This window comes from Alexandromys fortis, unplaced genomic scaffold, assembly GCF_014885135.2.
Source record: "Alexandromys fortis isolate MF-2015 unplaced genomic scaffold, M_Fortis_MF-2015_v1.1 scaffold_150, whole genome shotgun sequence".
NCBI lineage: Eukaryota > Metazoa > Chordata > Mammalia > Rodentia > Cricetidae > Alexandromys > Alexandromys fortis.
In genome coordinates this window covers 3,339,019-3,359,254 of record NW_026068027.1, presented here as the reverse complement: position 1 = coordinate 3,359,254, position 20,236 = coordinate 3,339,019, and the positions used below count along the sequence as shown (strand labels likewise).

General features: G+C 46.4%; 1 protein-coding gene across 2 annotated transcripts in view; it reads left to right on the top strand.

The window, feature by feature from the left end:
* Positions 1–1,354: 1,354 nt before the first annotated feature.
* Positions 1,355–20,236, top strand: part of Usp18 (ubiquitin specific peptidase 18) — a 21,953-nt gene continuing 3,071 nt past the window's right edge. The window contains exons 1-9 of one of the 2 annotated variants that reach the window (XM_050164137.1): positions 1,355–1,509; positions 7,847–7,967; positions 8,105–8,356; positions 9,168–9,264; positions 10,414–10,559; positions 16,285–16,364; positions 17,833–17,979; positions 18,774–18,869; positions 19,328–19,495. In XM_050164137.1, coding sequence (XP_050020094.1) covers positions 8,212–8,356; positions 9,168–9,264; positions 10,414–10,559; positions 16,285–16,364; positions 17,833–17,979; positions 18,774–18,869; positions 19,328–19,495 — 879 coding nt within the window. In that variant the 5' untranslated portion in view covers positions 1,355–1,509; positions 7,847–7,967; positions 8,105–8,211. The remainder of the gene's footprint in view (positions 1,510–7,846; positions 7,968–8,104; positions 8,357–9,167; positions 9,265–10,413; positions 10,560–16,284; positions 16,365–17,832; positions 17,980–18,773; positions 18,870–19,327; positions 19,496–20,236) is intronic. The other variant, XM_050164138.1, reaches the window with a different exon arrangement.

Sequence of the window (20,236 nt, the reverse complement as noted above, 5' to 3'; positions counted from 1 at the left end):
ACTGGGGTCAAATACAATTTGTTCCCTAGAACTCTTTGGGTAAAATATATTAATCAAACGATCAAATTTTACAACATCCTCTTTTCATTCCCCTCCAGTTTTTGATGTTCCTGTTTTTGGACACAACTGAACAGATAAAAGAAATTAGTCACATAACTGGTTGGTTAGCAGATGTATTGGGACTTAATTAAAATATTTGCTCATGATGTGTGCAAATGCCACGTTGATTACCTCAACCACTGTCAACCATTGTCAAGAGACAATGTGCTGTCCCGAGCACCATACCGCCTCCTCTTTCCAAGCATGGACATCCTGGCTTATTATCAACATCTGTGTATAGTTCATCTCTCTCTCCCCCCCCCCCCCTCTCTCTCTCACACACACACACACACACATTATCGACAGGCATATATTTGTGTATCTTTAGGTTGTAGCTACAACCACAAAACAGAATACAGACTCTACCAGAACTCATAAAATCTCGTTAGCTTTGGGTTAGGGTTATCTCTCTGTCACCTTTGCCCTGTGCTGGGGGAGGGGGTGGGGAGGGAAGACCCACTCTCAGAGCAAATATGTGTGGAAATTTCATTCTGATCTCGCCCAGCCCAGCAGCTAACAGATCACCCTCTGCCTTTGCTCCCACAGCTAACAGATCACCCTCTGCCTTTGCTCCCACAGCCTGCATACACGAAATACATCCGTAAAGAGCTAGGAAAGCATTTCATGTGTGTACATCCCGGATCCTTCAAACCAGGCTCCGTTTAGGCTGTGTTCGGTATCTTCATGGTCACCTGGTGTGCTAATTACAATGGTCTGCTATTTTCCACAAAGGGGTGGGATTGGTCAGAGGCCCGTTAGTTTAAATTTAACATTTTATCCTATAAAATTGGGATTAAATGTAAAGACACAAAAGGCCACTGTGTAGATAAAATTATTTTCATAGTTTAACGGTGAGTCTGGCAAATAACAGAAACGCAATAAATGTTAGCGCTAACTGACTCTTTACCCCCTTGGGGCTAGTCTCAGCCAGGGAGTCCTCTGCTGCCGGCTCCCAGAGCAGCTGTCACAGCAACGGTGAGCATTTCCAATCTTACAATTGCACATAAAAAAGACCGTGTACCCGGGAGGCACCGGGCCAGGTCCGACGAGGATGCTGAGCTGCGGTGCAGGAGACCACGGGTTCCCTGGGCGCGTGCACACGCGCTCCTCGCGCCCGCCCCCCCCGCCCGCCTGCCTGCTCGCTCGCTGTCTTGAGTTTCGCTTTCCTTTGAATCTAGAGGAAAACGAAAGCTTGGCAGTGAGGGGGGCGTGGCTGGGCGTGCAGAGGGCTTGGCGGGGAGGGCCAGGGCGGGATCCAGCGCGCTGTGCCTTAAGAAGCGCGGACGTTCCCGAGCCGCGAGGCTGACAAGCTGCTTCGTGGCTGTCCCGGGCGCGGTAGCTGCACCGTGTCCTCCTCCAGAGCTCGTCGCGGATCCCTCCTCGGTCTTCGCGTTGGAGGCTTGACGCGAGGTACTTGAGGCAAGTTTGTGGCTAACTTAGGATGTTTCCTTCATCCACCAGAACTCATGTAACTCCAGATGGTTAAGAATTTACTTGGGCTCCGCAAATAGTGTCAGTCTGCATTTTTGGCATGCATCTACGGGGACAGTCGGTTTGTTTCCCAAGCAGATATATTTATTTGGACCTTAGGCATGCTTTATGTGTACTTTGAAAAAGAAATCACAAAAGTGGTGTGTTAAAGATCCAAACGACGCAGACAGATGTGTAGAGATGTTTCGCTTAATTATTAACTCAGTATCATTTTATGTGCACTTTATCAGAAAAATCATAAAATGGATATCTTTAACGTCATTCTGTAACTTGCTTCTTGTTTCCCTTCATGCTAGTGCTTTAACCGATGTGTCGTAGGAGAAGCTCGTATTTCACTAACTCATGGACATTTAGGTTATGTCTTATTTTGAGTACCATTTTTTTTGTACGCCCTTGTGCAAATACACAAACACATTCGTGGAAAACTCCTAAGACTGCAATCAGTGAACTCAGAAAGTGGAAGGATTTTTGTCAGATCTTCTAAACCTGTTCCCCGGGCCTGCTTTTCATCTTCTGCGAAGGAAGCCAAATATATACCTTTAAACACAGAAGTCCTCTGGAAGCCCGAGTTCAAGCTGTTTCAAAGTTATGACTTAATTTCATGCCTAACATGGAGGGAGTTTATACTTTGAAATCGGTTCAGAAGGTGAGGTAAATGTTTCAAAACATTTTAGAACATTCCCTGAGAAGTGTCTTTTGAGAGCTTTGACACCCGTTCCGTCCTGTGTTCAGAAGAATAAGCTGAGCAGAACGTGGCCCAGAGGTGGGTTGTCCGGTCTCTCTCGGACTCACCGCGCACTAGCAGAGGGGCCTTTGTTTTTAAAAGGGAGGCTTTTTGCTTGTTCGTTTTCTTTTTTCACTCAGGAAGCCCTTGCTCCATAGTCTTGGCACTTTAAATCAACGTTAGGTTGATAAGGCTTACAATGGCGGGTACGATGTGCCTGGGCTGTGGCCAGAGCTCCAGTGGGCACCAGACAGGTGCACCCGCATTTCCGGGCTGAGGATATGTCTAAGGGTACGCTCAGGAGAGCACCTATTCTCATCAGCCCACACAGGCCAGAGGAGCCCCAAGACGCTCTATTAGTTGGGTTTTCTCTGGGGTGATCTCAGCTTGTCCACCACATTCCCATTGTTCCTAAAATGTAAGCAGATCCTCAAAAATGGCTCAAAGTCCGGAACAGAGGTTTGGGCCGTTAGTAGTCCCTGGGGATTTTAGCCCTGGGCAGGCTGAGTGAGGTGAGAGGACCAAGGGTTTGGATGTGATGGTTCAGCTCACACCTGTAATCACAGCATTGGAGAGGCGAGACGGGATTGTGTTGAGAATTTGAGGCCAGCCTAGGATACATAGTGAGACTTTATTTAATATCTATCTATCTATCTATCTATCTATCTATCTATCTATCTATCTATCTATGCAAAAAAGTTTGAGTCCGTGGATTACATTACTAGACCTTGTCTCAAAAGTTTTGAAGATGAGGCTACTTTGATATTGCCAATAATACTAATCTTGTTCCTTTCAGGGCATTTATAGCTGCTTCCCTTCCCCCGTGAGTGAATAGCCCTGGAGGGACTCCCCACCCAGAATTCCCACATCATGTCATTAACTCTCTAGCTCTTTCCCTCAAGACCCTCACTGACTCTATGACCATATCGGTGGGTTACCCATGGTGGTTATTCCCGCCGTTCCCCCTCATTTGAAGGATACAGCTTCAGAAAGGGTGAGCGGAGCTAGGTTTCTTCTTTGGAACCAGTGTGTTTTGAGTCAGGGGTTGAGCTTTGCTCCCGCAGATGGCTGTCACCCCTGCCTCAGCTGCATCCTCTCTGCCCACTTACCACCTTCCTCAGTTCCCTTTGTTTCGATTTCCTTCCTCATGGTGCTCTACCTGCTTCTGTACCAGCCTGAACCTCCCCCCCCCCCCGTGCCGTATAGTCCTGGCAGTCCCAGACTCACTCTAGATAAGGCTGGCCTCAAACTCTCAGAAACCCTCTTACCTCTGCCTCCTGAGTGCTGGGATTACAGGCGTGCGCTGAGCACCATCAGGCTCAGCCTGAACTTTTAAAGACTCCCCACATCAGCCAACCAGCTTTGTAGTCTTGGCCTCCATGCTCTGGCTCTGCCTCCCAAGCTCAAGCTGCATATGTGCTTGGCACAGCGAGAGGGTTGCTTGCCTCAGGCCTAAGCTAGACCGCATCTGCTGCTGTCAGTCCAGGTTACGTGGGCTGATCCATAGTGAAATAAACCTCGGGTGCTTACTCTGCTACCAAAGCCGACTGTCCCGAGCCACAGTTGACCCTCCTCAAGCTTCATGCCTTTGCCTTCCCTCAGAACCAGTAGCCTAAACTTGATTTTTATTTTCTATTTAGAAATTTTTGTCACATACTTGTATTGATGAATGCGTAGTATAATTTTTCATTGATATCAAGTTTGAATCTATAGTAAGAAGTTATACAATGTTTTCTGAAATTTTATTGGTGGTGGTGGTGGTGATGGTGTGTGTGTGTGTGTCTGTCTGTCTATGTGGATATGTGCATAAAGGCAAGGCATCACCCTTAGTGTAGCTCCCCAGAAGCCATTTACTTTGTCTTTTGAGATAGGGTCTCTTATTATGGAGACTACAGATGTGTACATCTGACTTTTTATGTGAATTCTGGGGACTCGAACTCAGGTCCTCACGCTTGCTAAGCAAGCCCTTTGCATACTGAGCCATCTCCTCAGGCCTGAGAGTCACTGTTTTGAGTAGATGTTTTATTTTTAAAAGATTCATTTACTTTAAAATTGCATACAAGGGTTTGCCTCCATGCATATATGTACACCACATACGTGCAGTTCCCACAAAGGCAAGATCAGGGCATTGCATCTCCTGGAACTGGAGTTCTGAGCTGCCATGTGGGTGTTGGGAACCAGACCCAGGTTCTCTGCAAGAGCAGCAAGTGCTCTTAAGGCTAAGTCATCTCTCCAGCTCTCTTGAGTAAACATTTTGTTTCTCAGTTCAGCCTGTTGAGACATGTGCTGTGGTCTGTTCATGTCCACTGATGCACATGCGGTATCTAAGGTTTGTACAGCACAAACAGCGCCGCTGTGACCATGTCACACGTGTCGCCAAGGACACTGAGAATCTCCTTAGGGGGTGTAGATGTGGTTCAGTGTAGACCATTTGCCTAGCATGTTGAGAGCGCCTAGATTCATCTCCAGCACTGCAAACAAATTAGTTAGCTAAGAAAGAAAGGGAGGAAGGAAAAGGTCACCAGCAAAATAAAACAAACTCAAACAAAAAAACAGTAAAGAAAAGGGAAAAAGTAAAAAAGAATCCCTTGAAATTTTGATATTGAATTTGAGTTTCAAAGATGATAACAAGTTACTTCTCCAAGCGATTGGGCCATTTTATAGTCTGCCCCTTGTAGCATTAAGAATCCTGTTTGGGGGCTGGCAGTGAGATGGCTCGGTGACTGAAAGCCCTGCGGCCAGGCCTGATGTCCTGAGTTTGAGTCCTGGGACCTATTTGGAAGAAGACTGACTCCAGCAAGTTGTCCCCTGACCTCCCTTTGTGTACCGTGGCGTTCATGTACACACACACACACACACACACACACATACACACACACACACACACGAAGTAAGTAAATAATACAATAAGAAACTTTTAATCTTAAAAAAATCATGGTAAAGGTGTTTGCTGCACAAGCCTGGGGCCCTGGGTTCAATCCCAAGGCAGAACCGACTCAGCCAAGGTGTCTTCTGATTTCTGAATGTGTACTGTGGCACACACACACACACACACATTATTAATATTTGAAAAGAAAAAGATCCAGCCTGGCGTTGATGACTTTAATCCCAGTACTCTGGAGGTGGAAGCAGGCAGATCTCTGAGTTTGAGGCCAGCCTGATCTGCAGAGTGAGTTCCAGGGTAGCCAGGGAGCACAGAGAAACTCTGTCTTCAAGTTTAAAAAAAAATTCTACTTACCCATACCTCCTCCAATGCTTGGCTCAATAAAAAATTTAAATATGTATTTTATTTTTAATTGACACACAGGGACTATACAAATTTCTACTGGGTGTGGTGACATTGCTGCCAGCCATTTCGGAACACAGGTGGCCGAGGCAAGGGGATTGAGTTTGAGGCCAGTCTTGGCTCCAAGTAACATCTTGTCTCAAAAAACAATCCAACTGGGGCTAGAGAAATGACTCAGAGGTTAAGAGCACTGGATGCTCTTTCAGAGAATCTGAGTTCAATTCCCAGTAAGCAAATGGTGACTAACAACCGTCTATAGTGGAAGCTGATGCCCTCTTCTGGCATACAGGCATACATGCAGATAGAGCACTCATAAATAAAATAACAAATCTTAAACCAAAACCAAATCGACCAAACACCCCTCTCCCCCAATTGCACATTTATGAGTGAAGTGGCATTTCACTTCAACACGTTTGTCGTCGCCTGCGATGATCAGATCGTCAGAACTGCTGACTGCTCCCTGATGGAAAATCTACAAGGATGTCTTATTATGGTCTCGATTTGGGCTTCCATGACTGTTAGCTTAGTAAATTTCTAGACTGTATTTCCTTCCATTTTGAGTTTGGATTTCCTTATGCAAATATTCTTACAGCCCTCTGCATAAACTTACCCACATCCCCTTTCTCCAGACACCGCACATTTGCACACCACCCGTATTACTTTTCTTGCATCAAGATTTAGATTCTTGTGCTCTCCATAGGGTCTCATTCTGTGGCCCAGGCTGGTCTCCAACTTGTAATTCCCTATCCTGAGCCTCCTGTGTGCTGGAATTACTGGTGTTTAACAACACGCCTGGCTTAACAGCCTCAGCACCCACCGCCTTCTGCCCTCTTATCTTTAACAAACTCTGTTACAAGGCCACTTGTTTAGCCACTGAGTTCTGACTGGTTCTCTCCATTGGCCAGACTATAAACCGATACAAGACATGTAGCCAGCCACATGTATTAAAAATGTCACCTTTTTGGTGTTGGAGAGATGGCTCAGCGGTTAAGAGGGCACCCTGCTCTTGCAGAAGACCCAAGTTTTGTTGCTAACCCGACTGGGCAGCTCACAACAGCCAGTACTCTAAGGGATCCGGCACCCTCTTCTGGTCTCCATGGGCAACTGCACGCATGAGCACAAATCCACAGGCAGATGGGAACACGGATGCACAATTAAAGAAAACCTTACCTTTAGACTGGAGAGATAACTCGTTAGGTAAAACGCTGGCTGGGTGAGGACAGGGCTTGGGCTCCCTGCACCTGCGTAGGTGCCAGGCGGGCATGGCAGTCTCCTTGCAATTCTAAGTGCTCAGGAGGTGGGAACAGGGAATCCATGGAGTGAGCTGGCTAGTTAGACCAGACTGTATTGGTCACCGGAGAGACCCTGCCTCAAAGAATAAGATGGAGAGCAATCAAGGAAACCTCCCAACACCAGCCTCTGTCTCGAGAAGAATCTATTGAGACGGCCCTAGCTGAATCCAGCTGGTTTAGTGCTTCATAGCCAACTAAGAGGCCAGAGAGAGAAGGAGACACAGAGGACACGGTGCCTCAGCTTAGGTCTGTGGGCAGGCTGAGGGCTGGAAGGAAGCTGCAGGCAGAAGTTGAAGCCCTTTCAGGGGAACTGGGGGAATCAAAGGGCACATGGCCACTGAGGATGGCTGGGTGTTTTCCACTTTCACGTCATCCCTAGCTGGAGATGCCAGCGCGCTCTTTCTAGCAGGCTGCTGTGGCTGGCAGTTGCCCAAGCTTGCTGGAGAGGGGCAGGTGAGACCTGGCTCAGCAGTTATGACTTCTGTTCTGAAACACATGTGGGACCTCCGGGTATCCCAGAGAATTTTAGGGGAGGGTTTACAGGTGGCTGAGGCCTGCACTGTCAGGAGGAAGTAAGAATAAGGGTTGGCGGATCATAGTACATTTCCTCATCTGTACGATGATCTCGTGCTTATGATTCTCTGGTTTGGGTGAAAGGGACTCAGTTGTCCTCTGGGTTTGGGAAGGATTGTCTGCTGAAGGGGGAACCTGAGCTGAGGGTAACCAATTCCACAGAGACCCATAGTCCTTACATCAGAATTAGAGTAACTTTATGCACAAAGTGCTTAAAACAGGTGACCATTAAGCCCTCCTGAGGACCTACGACAAACTTCCCAGAGGAAGGACCTTAGATGTCTGCAGGCATGTCCCAGGGGCTCAAGGATGTGGAGAACGAGGGGTTTCCTTGTGAGCAGTCTTTGGCCAGTAGAACTGATACCTTTTTCAACTTTTAAGGATTGAGAGTCGGGGCAAGATCTTCAGTTTTTGGTCCAGACCATTTACTAAGACAAAGAGCCCAGGAGGAGGAAGAGACGAGCATTAAGACACGACAGTTCCTACTGAGGAAAGATAAAAGGTAAAGAAGGGTTGGGGATGCCCAGCTTGTCATTAATTCTCATTTTAGAACTAAACCAGTCTCCCTCTAGCAGTCAGAGTCAGTGGTCTGCTTTTGTCCCCCATCTCAGTGTCTTCTGTTGCTGTGTGTTCCCACAGAGGTTCCTTTGTGCCTGGCTTGTGTGGACTCTTCCTGGAAGTGAAGTTGGGGAATCCTGAGCCTCAGTCAGGCAGTCCCAACCTCGGGGTTTGAGCGTGGATCACTAATGGGCAAAGGGTCTGGGTTTCTGAGGGAAACCTGCCCGTCAGTCGTGGCCGACCCTCAGTGCTCCTCAGAACTGGAGGACGAGGACATGAAGAGGAAGAAAGGGCTGTCTAGAGAACACTGCAGTGCCTGGAACCGCCCTCACGGTCAGTGGAGCCTCCACTCCTGCTTCGCAGCGTATGAAATGCTTCCTTCCCACCCTGTCGTGAAAGGGGCACGCTCTGCGTCAGTTTCATGTTAGTGGCTTCATCCGCTAAAGAAGGGGCTCTGCTGATTTGGCAGCCAAAACCCGTTGCCCCTGGAGTTTTCATTTCTTTGTCTTTTCCTGTCTCAGAAGCTCTCTGTCCAGGCCTCTGAGATTCGGGCTACTGTCTTGTTCTTCAGCCTCTCACCTTCTGGGGTCAGCTGAGCCTGTGGCTGGGGTGGGAAGGGAGGCTGGTTGCTGGTATGTCTAGAAATATTCGTTTTGGTTCTCCTCCATTCTTCTTGAACATTGTTTGGCCTTTTGCCTCTTGAGGTAAGCTTAGGGCTGGCGGGTCTCCCCAGTGCCGCCTCCTGTGCCCTCCATTTCTGTGGAGCGGACTGAGCCCAGTGTGAACGTGATGGACTCTGAGTCTCCCCGAGCCCCACTGCTGCCCGTCCTAACTTACCGGGGTAGAAATGCGGAGTGAGGGGAATGAACAGCTCCCCAGATACCTTCTCAGGGTGGCTCTGTTTTCTCCCCCTAACACCCACTCTGCTGCTCGCTGTCAATGTGCGATGGTGCTCTTGTCTAGTGAGGTACTACAGCTTGTTCGGTCGTTTAACTCTTCAAAGCCTGATGCTTGTTAGCTCACCTGTGTCTGTGAGAGTGTTTCTCTGGATACCATGTCCTCTGTAGACCCAAGAAAAGCGTTTGAGTTCTGGTGTGTGTTATGTCTTGCCTTCAGCTCTTTCTCCCCCCTCTTTGTCTTGAAGGCCTGGTTGGTTTACACAACATCGGACAGACCTGTTGCCTGAACTCCTTGGTGCAGGTGCTGATGATGAATGTGGACTTCAGGAAGATACTGAAGAGGTACAGCTCTGGTTCTGCCTGATAACGTGCATAACGATGGTGTTTTAGAATTTCCATTTGTTCACAATGACTTTGACTTCCGCAAGTCTCCTTTCCAGAGATGCCCGAGAAAAGACCTTTTCTTGCATATTTTGTCCAGCAGGTTAGCATCATTTTCAAAGCTTAAAAATAGACAATGAAGCCGGGCGGTGGTGGCGCACGCCTGTAATCCCAGCACTCAGGAGGCAGAGGCAGGCGGATCTCTGTGAGTTCGAGGCCAGCCTGGTCTACAAAGGGAGTTCCAGGACAGGCTCCAAAGCTACAGAGAAACCCTGTCTTGAAAAACCAAAAAAAAAAAAAAAAAATAGACAATGATCGCCCCCGCCTCCAGGTGGTTTCAGGTGGTGTGCATCATTAGTGCTTTTAAATATTATTATTATTATTTTATTGTTTTGCCTATGGAAGCCAGAGGAGGGAGTTGGAGCTCGGGGAAGTGGAGTTACAGATAGTTATGAGCACCATGTAGATGCTGGGAATCGAACCAGGGTCCTCTGGGAGAGTAGTCAGTGCTCTTAACTGCTGAGCCATCTCTCCCGCTCTTACTAGTGCTTTTTAAAAGACTCCTCAGACACTTCTGAAGTACAACCAAGGATGACGGCCACTGATCTGGAGCTGGGAGTGGACCAGCATCAGAGAAAGTGGGTGAATGGATGCACACATTTAGTCAGTGATTTATTTAGCCCCGTGCTTTTTTGTTTTGCTTATCCACAAAGCAAGTGAGAATTGCCTGTAGCTAAATGAACCATTGTCAAAACCCTGTCATCTGCCATATTGTCCTTTCTTCCCAGGACCTAGCTCAGTATTTGCCTTTGCAGTATGAAGTACCTCAGGCTGGACATTTGCCTGCTCCCACTAGTGTGGGCCCAGAGTGTGGTGCAACTTCCTTCCTTAATGTGATGGTTGAGCATGGTTGGGTGGGACTATGATGATCTCCCTCCTAATACTAAATCACTTGAGTACATGCATGAATCTACCCAGTCCCGTAATTCTACCTTAATTCAGAGAATAGCAAGGACGTGGAGAGTCTTTGCAGTTCTTTAAATGATTTCCAGTGTGCTCCTGGCCTGGAGAAGGGTGGGTATGAGCCGCCTGGCTGTTCTTACTTGACAGGATAACAGTGCCGCGGGGAACAGAAGAGCAGAAGGGAAGCGTCCCCTTCCAGTTGCTTTTGTTGCTGGAGAAGATGCAGGACAGCCGACAGAAAGCAGTGCTGCCCCTGGAGCTGGCTTACTGCCTCCAGAAGTACAACGTGTCGTGTAAGAGCCCTCGCAGCTCCGGCTCCTGTCCCCTGATACACAGTGTCGGCTGGGGAGGGGACCCGAGGGAAAGAGTGAGGGCGAGGGCTGCTGGTCAGCGAAAGGACAGGGAGACTCCAGACCCCTTTTATTAGAGGCATTGGCGTTGATCTGAAACACACATCTCTTTACTTTTGAAAGGAAAAGTTTCATGTGTGAGTGTTTTGTGACTATTATCCGCTTACTGCTTTGAAGTGGCTTTAAAGAAAGCTAGCATGACACCTGCCTATTTTCAGGATGTAGTGTGATTTGATACATTTATGCATTGTGTAATGACCACATCGGAGTAATTAACATATCTTTCTCGTTAAACACTCATTTCTTTGTGTTGCCTATAGCCAAGTGTGCCTTTGCCAAAACACACTGTCAACCTCCCTGTTGTCCTTTGTCCTGGTTAACTTTTAACTCTCAAGTCGTCTGACCAGGGAGCCTCAGTTGAGGGATTGTCCAGACTAGGCTGGGGTGTGGGTGTGTCTACAGGTGATTGCCTTGATTGTTAATGGATGCAGCAGGGCTCAGCTCACTGCAGCCCAGACCACTCACTGGACAGGTGGTCCCAGGCTGCATAAGAAAGTCAGCTGAGCATGAGTCAGAGAGAGGCCAGCAGGCAGCATCCCTTCATGGTTTCTCTTTCAAGTTCTCGCTTGAGTTTCTGCCTCAGCTTCTGTGATGGACTGTGACCTGGAAGTGTAAACCAGAGAAAGCCTTTTCTCCACATTTTATCACAGACAATGCTACATTGTCTCTTCTTCTGAGGACCTAACTCAGAAGGGTCTACCTTGGATTCTTCTCTTCTAATCTTTTATAAAATATATAATAAATGGAATGAACTACCAACAGTTGAATGCCAGAGCTTATTCCTCTCTTTTCATTTGGAATGTTTTGTAAATGTTGAATCCATTTGGTGTATCATATTGTTTAACTCATTGTCTGTTGGTTTTAAAAAGACTTAAAATTTTGTTTATTATTAGGATGTTTATGTATGCTATGTGTGTGTGAGTGAGGGTACCGCAGATGTGTGTGGAGGCCAGAGGAGAACTTTCGGGAGTTGATTCTTCCCACTGTGGGTTCTGGGTGTCACACTCAGGTTGCAGGTCTTGGACATCAAGGTTTTTTTTTTTTTTTTTGTGACGAATCATCAGTCTCACCAGCACTGTTGATTTTTTTGGCCCAAATGATTTGTCCACTGTGGAAGGTGGGGGTAGTGAAGCACCCAGGTAGTTCTGGAATCTATCTCTGTGCTTAGACCTTGGAGCATTTGCCTTCTGTAATTGGGTGCTTCAGTTTTGGGAGTGTATACATTTGCAATTGCTATGTCTTTTTGTTGAGTCGACTGTGTTCTCGTTCCATACTGACCTTCTCTGTCCCCTTTTGCAGTATTTGAATTTTAGTCCACTTTACTGGTACGAGTGTGGCTGCTGCCTTTGGTTTCTCTTTCCTTGTTACATCAGTTCCAGCCTTCACTTTGACTCTGTGTGTCTTTACCGGTAAAGAGATTTTCTTGTAGCTATCACACCATTGATGCTATGTCATCAGTTGTTAGATACATCAATGGGGAACTGGACCGGTGTACATTAACTGTCACCACTGGGAAATGAGGCATGCTTTTGTAATGATGTGACATTTCCGTATTTGTTCTGGATAATTCTTATTCTCTTTTCCTTCTTTCTTCCCTTTCTTCCTCCTCATCTTCTCTTCCCTCTTTCTCGTCCTAGTCCTTGTCCCCCTTCACTTCCTCCTCCTGTTTTTCTTTTCCTCACTTCAAACACATTACGTAGCTAAATTGACCTTGAGCTCCAGGTCCTCCAGCCTCTGCCTCCTGCTTGCTAGGACTATAGGTGTGTGCCACTACACAGTTTCCTTCCTTTTTTCTTGTTCACCCTTGTGGATAGGCATTTTTCTTCTCTTCCTCTCTTGTGCACAGAAGGTACTGTCCTACCTGCCATGTACTTTTATGACGTCAGGTTTCATCTTTCTCTTCTACTATCTCGGTTTTCATGGGGCCAACCTGGTGAAGAATTCCTCAGGTTGTTTTTTTCTTGGAAAACCTTTATTTTTCTTCATTTCTGAAGGATAGCTTTGCTGGGTTTAATATACTTGGTTGGCTTTGTGTTGTTGCTGTGTCTCATCCCACTTTCTTTGCCTTAAGGAGAGTCTTTTCTAACTAAATCTTTAGGAGGCTCTTTGAGCTTCCTGGACTTGGATGCTTATATTTGTTCCCAGTGAATTTGGAAAGTTGTCATTCAGTAGGTTTTCTGTGCCTCTTCTCTCCAGTCCCCTCTTTCAGCGTTGACACTGTGAATGTTTGCATTGTGAATGCTTTCTTGCCTAATTGTGTGCTATATGTCCCCTAGACTTTGTTTTTAGTTTTTCTTAATTTCCTTAGTTTTCATTTTTCTGATTTGGTTATTTCAAAGACCTATTTTCTTACTTAGAATTTTCTTCTGCCTCCTCAACACTGTTGAGGCTAGCTACTGTTTTTTTTTTTTTTGGTTTTTCGAGACAGGGTTTCTCTGTAGCTTTGGAGCCTATCCTGGAACTCCCTTTGTAGACCAGGCTGGCCTTGAACTCACAGAGATCCGCCTGCCTCTGCTGGGATTAAAGGTGTGTGCCACCAACGCCCGGCTCTACTGTTTTGTTTTAAAACTTAATGGTGTCATTAGTGCCATGATTTTTCTTTATTATCTCTATATGTATGCTGAATTTCTCACTCATATAACGGTTTTCCTTTTTAACTTAATTGATGTTTTTATTCTCTTGTGTCTCATTAAATTTCCTTGCAATCATTTGTTTGAATTCTTTGTCACAATTTATTAGTTTTCTGTCCTTTAGGGCCCATCGCTAGCAAGTTATTGTGTTCCTTTGAAGACACTAGGGAGTGTAGTTTTTCATGATTCTTAAAATCCAGATTTCAACATACTAAAAAGTTTTTTTTATGATTATTTTGCTTGTATATATGTCTATGTACCATTTATGGGCCTGATATCCTTGGAGGCCAGAAGTAGTTGTTGGATCCCCTAGGACTAGAGCTACAGACATATATTATATGCCATGTGGGTACTGGGAATTGAACCCAGGACCTTTGGAAGAACAGCCAAGGTCTCAGTTTATATTTGAGTATCTGATGGGTCTCTTGTATCTACGTTAAAAAAGGATATTCTTAATTTGCTGTGAGTCTTAGGGGAAAAATCTCAGATTTCCTTCACACCCTTCACACAGGAAGGAAATATTAAACGTGGGTTTGGCATACATGATTTTATTTTTTAAGGACTACCTATTTATTGTTTTTTATATACCAGTGCAGGCACATGAGTGCCACACCATGTTTGACATGGACCCTCGTGGAGGGCAGAGGGTGGCTTTTGGGAATGCTCTCTGTGCACAGTGGGCTCCAGTGTGCAAATTCGGGTCCTCGGGCTTGCTCAGAAGTGCTTCTGCTCTCTGAGCCATCTTGCCAGCCCTCCGGTTTTAGGTTGTGAACATTTTAATTGCTTTTTATGAAAAAATAGACTCCTAGAAGCTCTCCTTGTCACCATCTCATTTATATTCTCACCTTTCTTCAGCTTTCCATAGTTTTTTGTGCCCCCTGGGGGCCTTTTATTCTTGTGTGATTTTTTTTTTTTTTTTTGGTTTTTCGAGACAAGGTTTCTCTGTGGTTTTGGAGCCTGTCCTGGAACTAGCTCTTGTAGACCAGGCTGGTCTGAACTCACAGAGATCCGTCTGCCTCTGCCTCCCAAGTGCTGGGATTAAAGGCGTGCGCCACCACCGCCCGGCTCTTGTGTGAATTTTGAACAGCTGGAACCTGCTCTCCGTTAGGATATGGTTTCTCAGGGACGTCTGTTTTCCTTGGTGCGTGCAGTGCCTCCCAAGTGTGACGTACATAGTGGCACAGACAAGCACTCTTGCCTTTTGTAGATGACTGGGACTTCTGGCCAGATGAGGTTTTAAACAAATGACTCAAGATGGCAACTGTCCTAGTTTCGTTTCTCTTGTGATACAATACCTCGATGAAAAGCAACTTAGGGCAGAAAGTCTTTATTTTAGCTCACAAATCCAGGGTACAGTCTGTCATAGCTGGGAAGTTGGGTGGCAGGCAGAAACTTGAAACAGTTGGGCATGAACCAAGTTCAGACGGAATGAGTGCACACGTGCTTCTGATACTTAGCTCACTCTGCTCTTTTACAATTCTGAGCCCAGACCCAGAGACTAGTGCAGCCCACAGTGAGCTGGGTCTTCCCATACCAATGAACCCTGCAGATGAGTCACAGGCCAATGTAACTTAGACAGTCCCTGATTGAGACTCTTTTCAGAAGTGTTTTCTGATGGTGTCAAGTTGATGGTTAAAGCTGACCATCACAGGAGCTGGAGAGATGGCTTGGCAGGCAAGAGCGATTGCTGCTCTTGCAGAGGACCCAGGTTCAGTGCCCATCACCCATGTGGTAGTTCAAATTTTTTTTGAGGGTTTCAAAAACTATGCTATGGAGCTTGCCCTGGAACTCGCTCTGTAGAACAGGCTAGCCTTGAACTCACAGAGATCTGCCTGCCTCTGCCTCCTAAGTGCTGGGATTAAAGGCATGCACCACCACTGCCTGGCTATTTGTAATTCCAGTTCCAGGGGGTCAGATACCCTCTTATGACTTTCAAGGGTACCAGGCATACACATGTTACACACATACACACGCATGAAAAACACATATACATATAAGATCAAATAAAGAAATCTAAACAAAGCAAAACAAAATTGACCATCACAATACCTTAATCCAATTTTCTTTACATCTGTTAGCTCTGTGACAGGACACCTTCTGCACCCAGTTCCCCAGGGAAATCAATGTTGAGTTGGGGTTCATTATATAGATTAATTAATATATTCAATTAACATATATTGTTCACATTCATCATGGTACATTTGATGTGCACAAGGCAACAGGAATGGCAGCGATTTTACCTCCAGGGAGCTTACAGTTTAGAAGCAGGACCGGCCAAAAGTCAGAGAACATACCATAGGACGTTGAGTGTGTGCTGTGATATGTATTATGATTATCACGGCGGTGCTGTGATGGGAGACGTAGCACGTCCACAGAAAGTGCCGCAGCCTGAAATGTCTGCGTGGTGTCACAGATCTGCCCTTTTGTGAAATAGCCTGCAGTGTGTTTCTCGCCTTTTCTGACTTCCCATTCCTTTGGACTGGCACCACTAAAGTCAGTTGTGTCTGTTCACGATTTCAGACCTACTTATAACAGACAGATAGACAGCTCCCTGCAACATTCCTGCTCATCTTAGCCAGGATCATCTAACATGAAGTTGATCTTTTCTCTATCCTCCTTTCCTCTGGCTCCTTTGGGGAATCCTGGTCGGACTGGGCTCTGCTTTTGGGGAAGTGAATAAAATGACCACCAGGGGGCGGAGGAGTCCAGTCATAGGAGCTGCTCAGCCCCAAAGGGGGAGAAATAGATCTGCGGGCAAGCGGAGGCCTGTAGAGGTGGCTAATGAGAGAAAGTGATGGGACTGTGACTTCAGTTCTAAGAGAAACTCTTAAAAAACAAACTCCAAGATTGCTTTTCATTTCCTCTTTTAGAAAGCGAGGGAAGGCCAGGAAAGGATAGAGGAGGAAGTGTTTATGTGTTCATGTGGCTCTCCAAGGGCATGAGACGTCTCCTTACTAATTGTGTTTCCCTCTCACCAGTGTGTGTCCAGCATGACGCTGCTCATCTCTACCTCACGATCTGGAACCTGACTAAGGACCAGATCACTGACGTGGACTTGGTAAGGGCTGGGACCTGAGGAGTCAGAGATGTGAGATGTGGCTTGTGGGACCCGCTCCACTACTGTGTGCACCAGGAGCGAGGAATGCGTCTTGCTTGGCGCAGCTCCCTGGTGTGGTTATCTGTTATGGGAAATCCACGTGTGTCTGTTTAAGGAGCATCAAGGATTTATTAAGACATGAAAGGGGAAAAATACACTCACACATATGGGATATGGTAAATCCAGTTGCAGAGCCCTTGGAAAACTGGGAATCAATCAGACGCTGCTTCACACCACCTGACCCCCCCCCAAGAGAGAGTGAGCCTCTCCCTCTTTCCTTTAAAGAGGTGATGAGAAACTCTGCCTCTTTTTGGCCCAGATAGCCCCAGGCCATGGGCAGAGTAAATACCCACTACACTTCCACTTTTTGTCTAAATAAGAAGGCTCTAAACATAATACAAAACCATATATAATAAAAATGATTATCAAGTACAGTTTAGGAGAAAGAAAGGGTAATAGCATAAACAAAAATGGAACTACGACCAATAAGAATGTCAAGTAAGAAACACATCTAAAATGTCCAGACCATAGGTAAATGGCAAATTACAGAGATTACTTTAATAACTGTCCTGTCCTGAAGAATCAGAATCTAGTGCTTGTGTACTCTTAATTAAGATACAAGAGGAATGTAACTGTAACCATTTAGTCTTCAATCCCATTGAAGACCTGAGAAGGAAAATATTACCTGAGTAAGCAGGAAGTGCAAGCAAGCAACTTCTGAAAAATGCAAGAAATGACAGAGATAGCTGGCTGCCTGGACAATCACCCAGTGTTTGTCTGCAAAGTTAGAGCATCCACTTTAGGCTACAGGCCTAGAATATCTGACAGACCATTTTCAGAAGCAGGGAACTTTGAAATGCTGTCCTACCCTGTCTTGGCAAGGTTCAGCAGCCGTTTTTCCTTGTGTCCTGCTCATCTGGAATGGACAGCATGCTTACTGTCAGTGGCAGAGGCAAGGGCAGCTCTATGCCCAACAGGTAATTTTGCCAAGAAGTAGAAAAATTCCATATGGAGTGTCTTGGATGTCCAACATCCTCTTGGGAGTAGATTGGTGCTACCAGGAGCATTTGTGTCTCATGTCAACAGAATTCTAAGTCATTAAAACATTTATCAGGTCTATGAAGTCTTTGAAGATTACCTATCCATCCACCATATATTTCTGTATATCTAGAAAGCCTAACTAACATGACTATAAGTATGACAAGCATGGCTGACTATTAACCTATAATTCTTACTAACATAAACAGTTTAAGGACTAAGGCTTCACATATAAAAACAAACAGTCTGCAAACAGACCCACTACAGTTATATTTATGTGCAGGGAAGCAAAATTTTATGCCAGTCATTTATAGAGATTCTGTCTAAAATTCACTTGTCCTGACCTAGCGTGACCTAGGTTATTTGACCTCCTTGCTTTCTCTACTTGCAGGCGGAGCGCCTGCAGACTCTGTTCGCAATCTGGACGAAGGAGTCCCTGATTTGTTTGGGCTGTGACGCAGAGAGCAGCAGAAGCAGCCGGCTGCTCACTCTCTCTCTTCCTCTGTTTGACGTGGACTCAAAGCCTCTGAAAACACTGGTGAGAGACTTCTCATCAGAGACTTTGTGCATCCCGAGGTAGCCAGTTTCCTCTTGCTTCAATCACTATCCTTGGATTTTTAAAAAAGACTTATTTATTTATTATGTATACAGTGTTTTGCCTGCATGTATGCCCGTATGCCAGAAGAGGGCTCCAGATCTCATTATAGATGGTTGTGAGCCACCATGTGGTTGCTGGGAATTGAACTCAGGACCTCTGGAAGAGCAGCCAGTGCTCTTAATTTCAGAGCCATCTTTCCAAGCCCCCTACCCTAGCATTTTAAAAAGTAATTTGTGGACTAGCAAGATGGCTTAGCATGTAAAGGTGCTTGTTGCCAATAAGTTATGACCTGACTTTGAGCCCTGCATCCTACACTGGAAGAAGAGGACTAGAAAACTTGTTTTTGTACTCCACATATGTGCCTTGGCAAAGTAATGCTCCCTTACCATGATAAATAAAAAAAAAACCCAAAAACAATACAATTTTTAAAAACTGACTTGTGTTTCCTGTGTGCACCCTGGGCCAATCTCTCCCTTTGACTTGGGGGAGGAAGCTTCTTTCCCTCCTCCTGCATTCTTCCCGTTCTCCCCCTGGCAAGTCCCCTCCAGTTTTGTTCCTCTCACCAGTGGGTGCTTTCTGAAATCCTGCCCCATGTATCACACGTGTCCACTTAGGGGGATGGGGATTAAAGGGTAGCGAAGCTTGGGCTTCTGCTGGTAGGGCAGAGGGCTGTTTTTGAGACGAGGAACATGGATGTTGCCCTTTGCTTATTCTTGTTCTCCTGGGTGGGGCAGGAGGAGGCCCTGCGCTGTTTCTCCCAGCCCAGAGAGTTAGCAGGCCCAGAGAAGTGCTTCTGTCAGAGCTGCGGGAAGAAGACAACTCAGAAGCAGGTACTCTTTAAGTCCACCCAACCTCTTCACAGTCTGGGGTTGCCCTTGGGGTTTCCTGGTAGGTCTTTGCAGGCCCCTTAAGGGCATCTCATAATGGCCGACATAAGGAACCTGGGTCCAGCCTGTACTTGGGATCCCAGGGCCTCTTATCTGCATAATTTCAGACTTGGCTTCTTAGATTGTAACACTGAGAGGGACAGGAAGAACCTTTTAGGGACAAGAGCAGTGGGTAGGATTTTCCCCGTAGGATTTGGCTAGAGCCGTATAGAGCAGACGCCACAGTTCCTGTGCCTGAGCAGAGGCCCTCTGTGGCGATGTGTGGTGAGTGACACTCAGTCATGTGAGTCTTGGAGGTGCCCTGCACGCCCCTCGTGGGAAAGAGCACCTTTCCGGCCTTGACACAGCTCTGAATGTGCCCATCAATGACGCCCATTGTCACGCTGATTTTGCTTTGTCAGGTTTTGAAGCTGACTCATCTGCCCCAGACCTTGACCATCCACCTTATGAGATTCTCAACCAGGAACTCAAGGACAGAAAAGATCTGCCACTCAGTGTATTTCCCTCAGCACCTGGATTTCAGTCAGGTTCTGTCAACTGAGAAAGAACTTGGTGATACCAAGGAGCAGGTGAGGTTTGCCTTCGGTCCTTCATTCATCTCAGCAGATTCGCTTGATGTCCTTCTGAGGTAGCCGACCAGCAGTCACTGTGTCCTTCTGAGGTAGCCATCCAGCAGTCTCTGTGTCCTTCTGAGGTAGCCGTCCAGCAGGCTCTGTGTCCTTCTGAGGTAGCCGTCCAGCAGGCTCTGTGTTCTTCTGAGGTAGCCGTCCAGCAGGCTCTGTGTCCTTCTGAGGTAGCCATCCAGCAGGCTGTGTCCTGAGGTAACTATCCAGCAGGCTCTGTTTCCTTCTGAGGTAACTGTCCAGCAGGCTCGGTGTCCCCTGAGGTAACCATCCAGCAGGCTCTGTGTTCTTCTGAGGTAGCCGTCCAGCAGGCTGAGAAGCAGTGGTGGGTCATCACCCCATTGTCATCGCCAGCCCTTGTCTTGACTTGTAAAGATTTCTAAACATTGGGTGTTCTGGAAATGCCTCAGAGCAGTGAGGAGAGGGACCTGTAATTTGGTACTTCCTGTTTGAAATGGTGTGTGGAATACTCTCAGACACATAAGTAAACACAAAGTTTCAGGTTCTTAGAACCAACTAAACTTTTGAATTGAAAAGCCAGAGCCTGCTTTGAGGATATCAAAGTAGCCAGTTTAGGGGGAAATTTAATTCTGTTGTCTCAAGTTAATACCTTCTTCGGAGATTCTGAGAGAGAGAGAGAGAGAGAGAGAGAGAGAGAGAGAGAGAGAGAGAGAGAGAGAGAGAGAG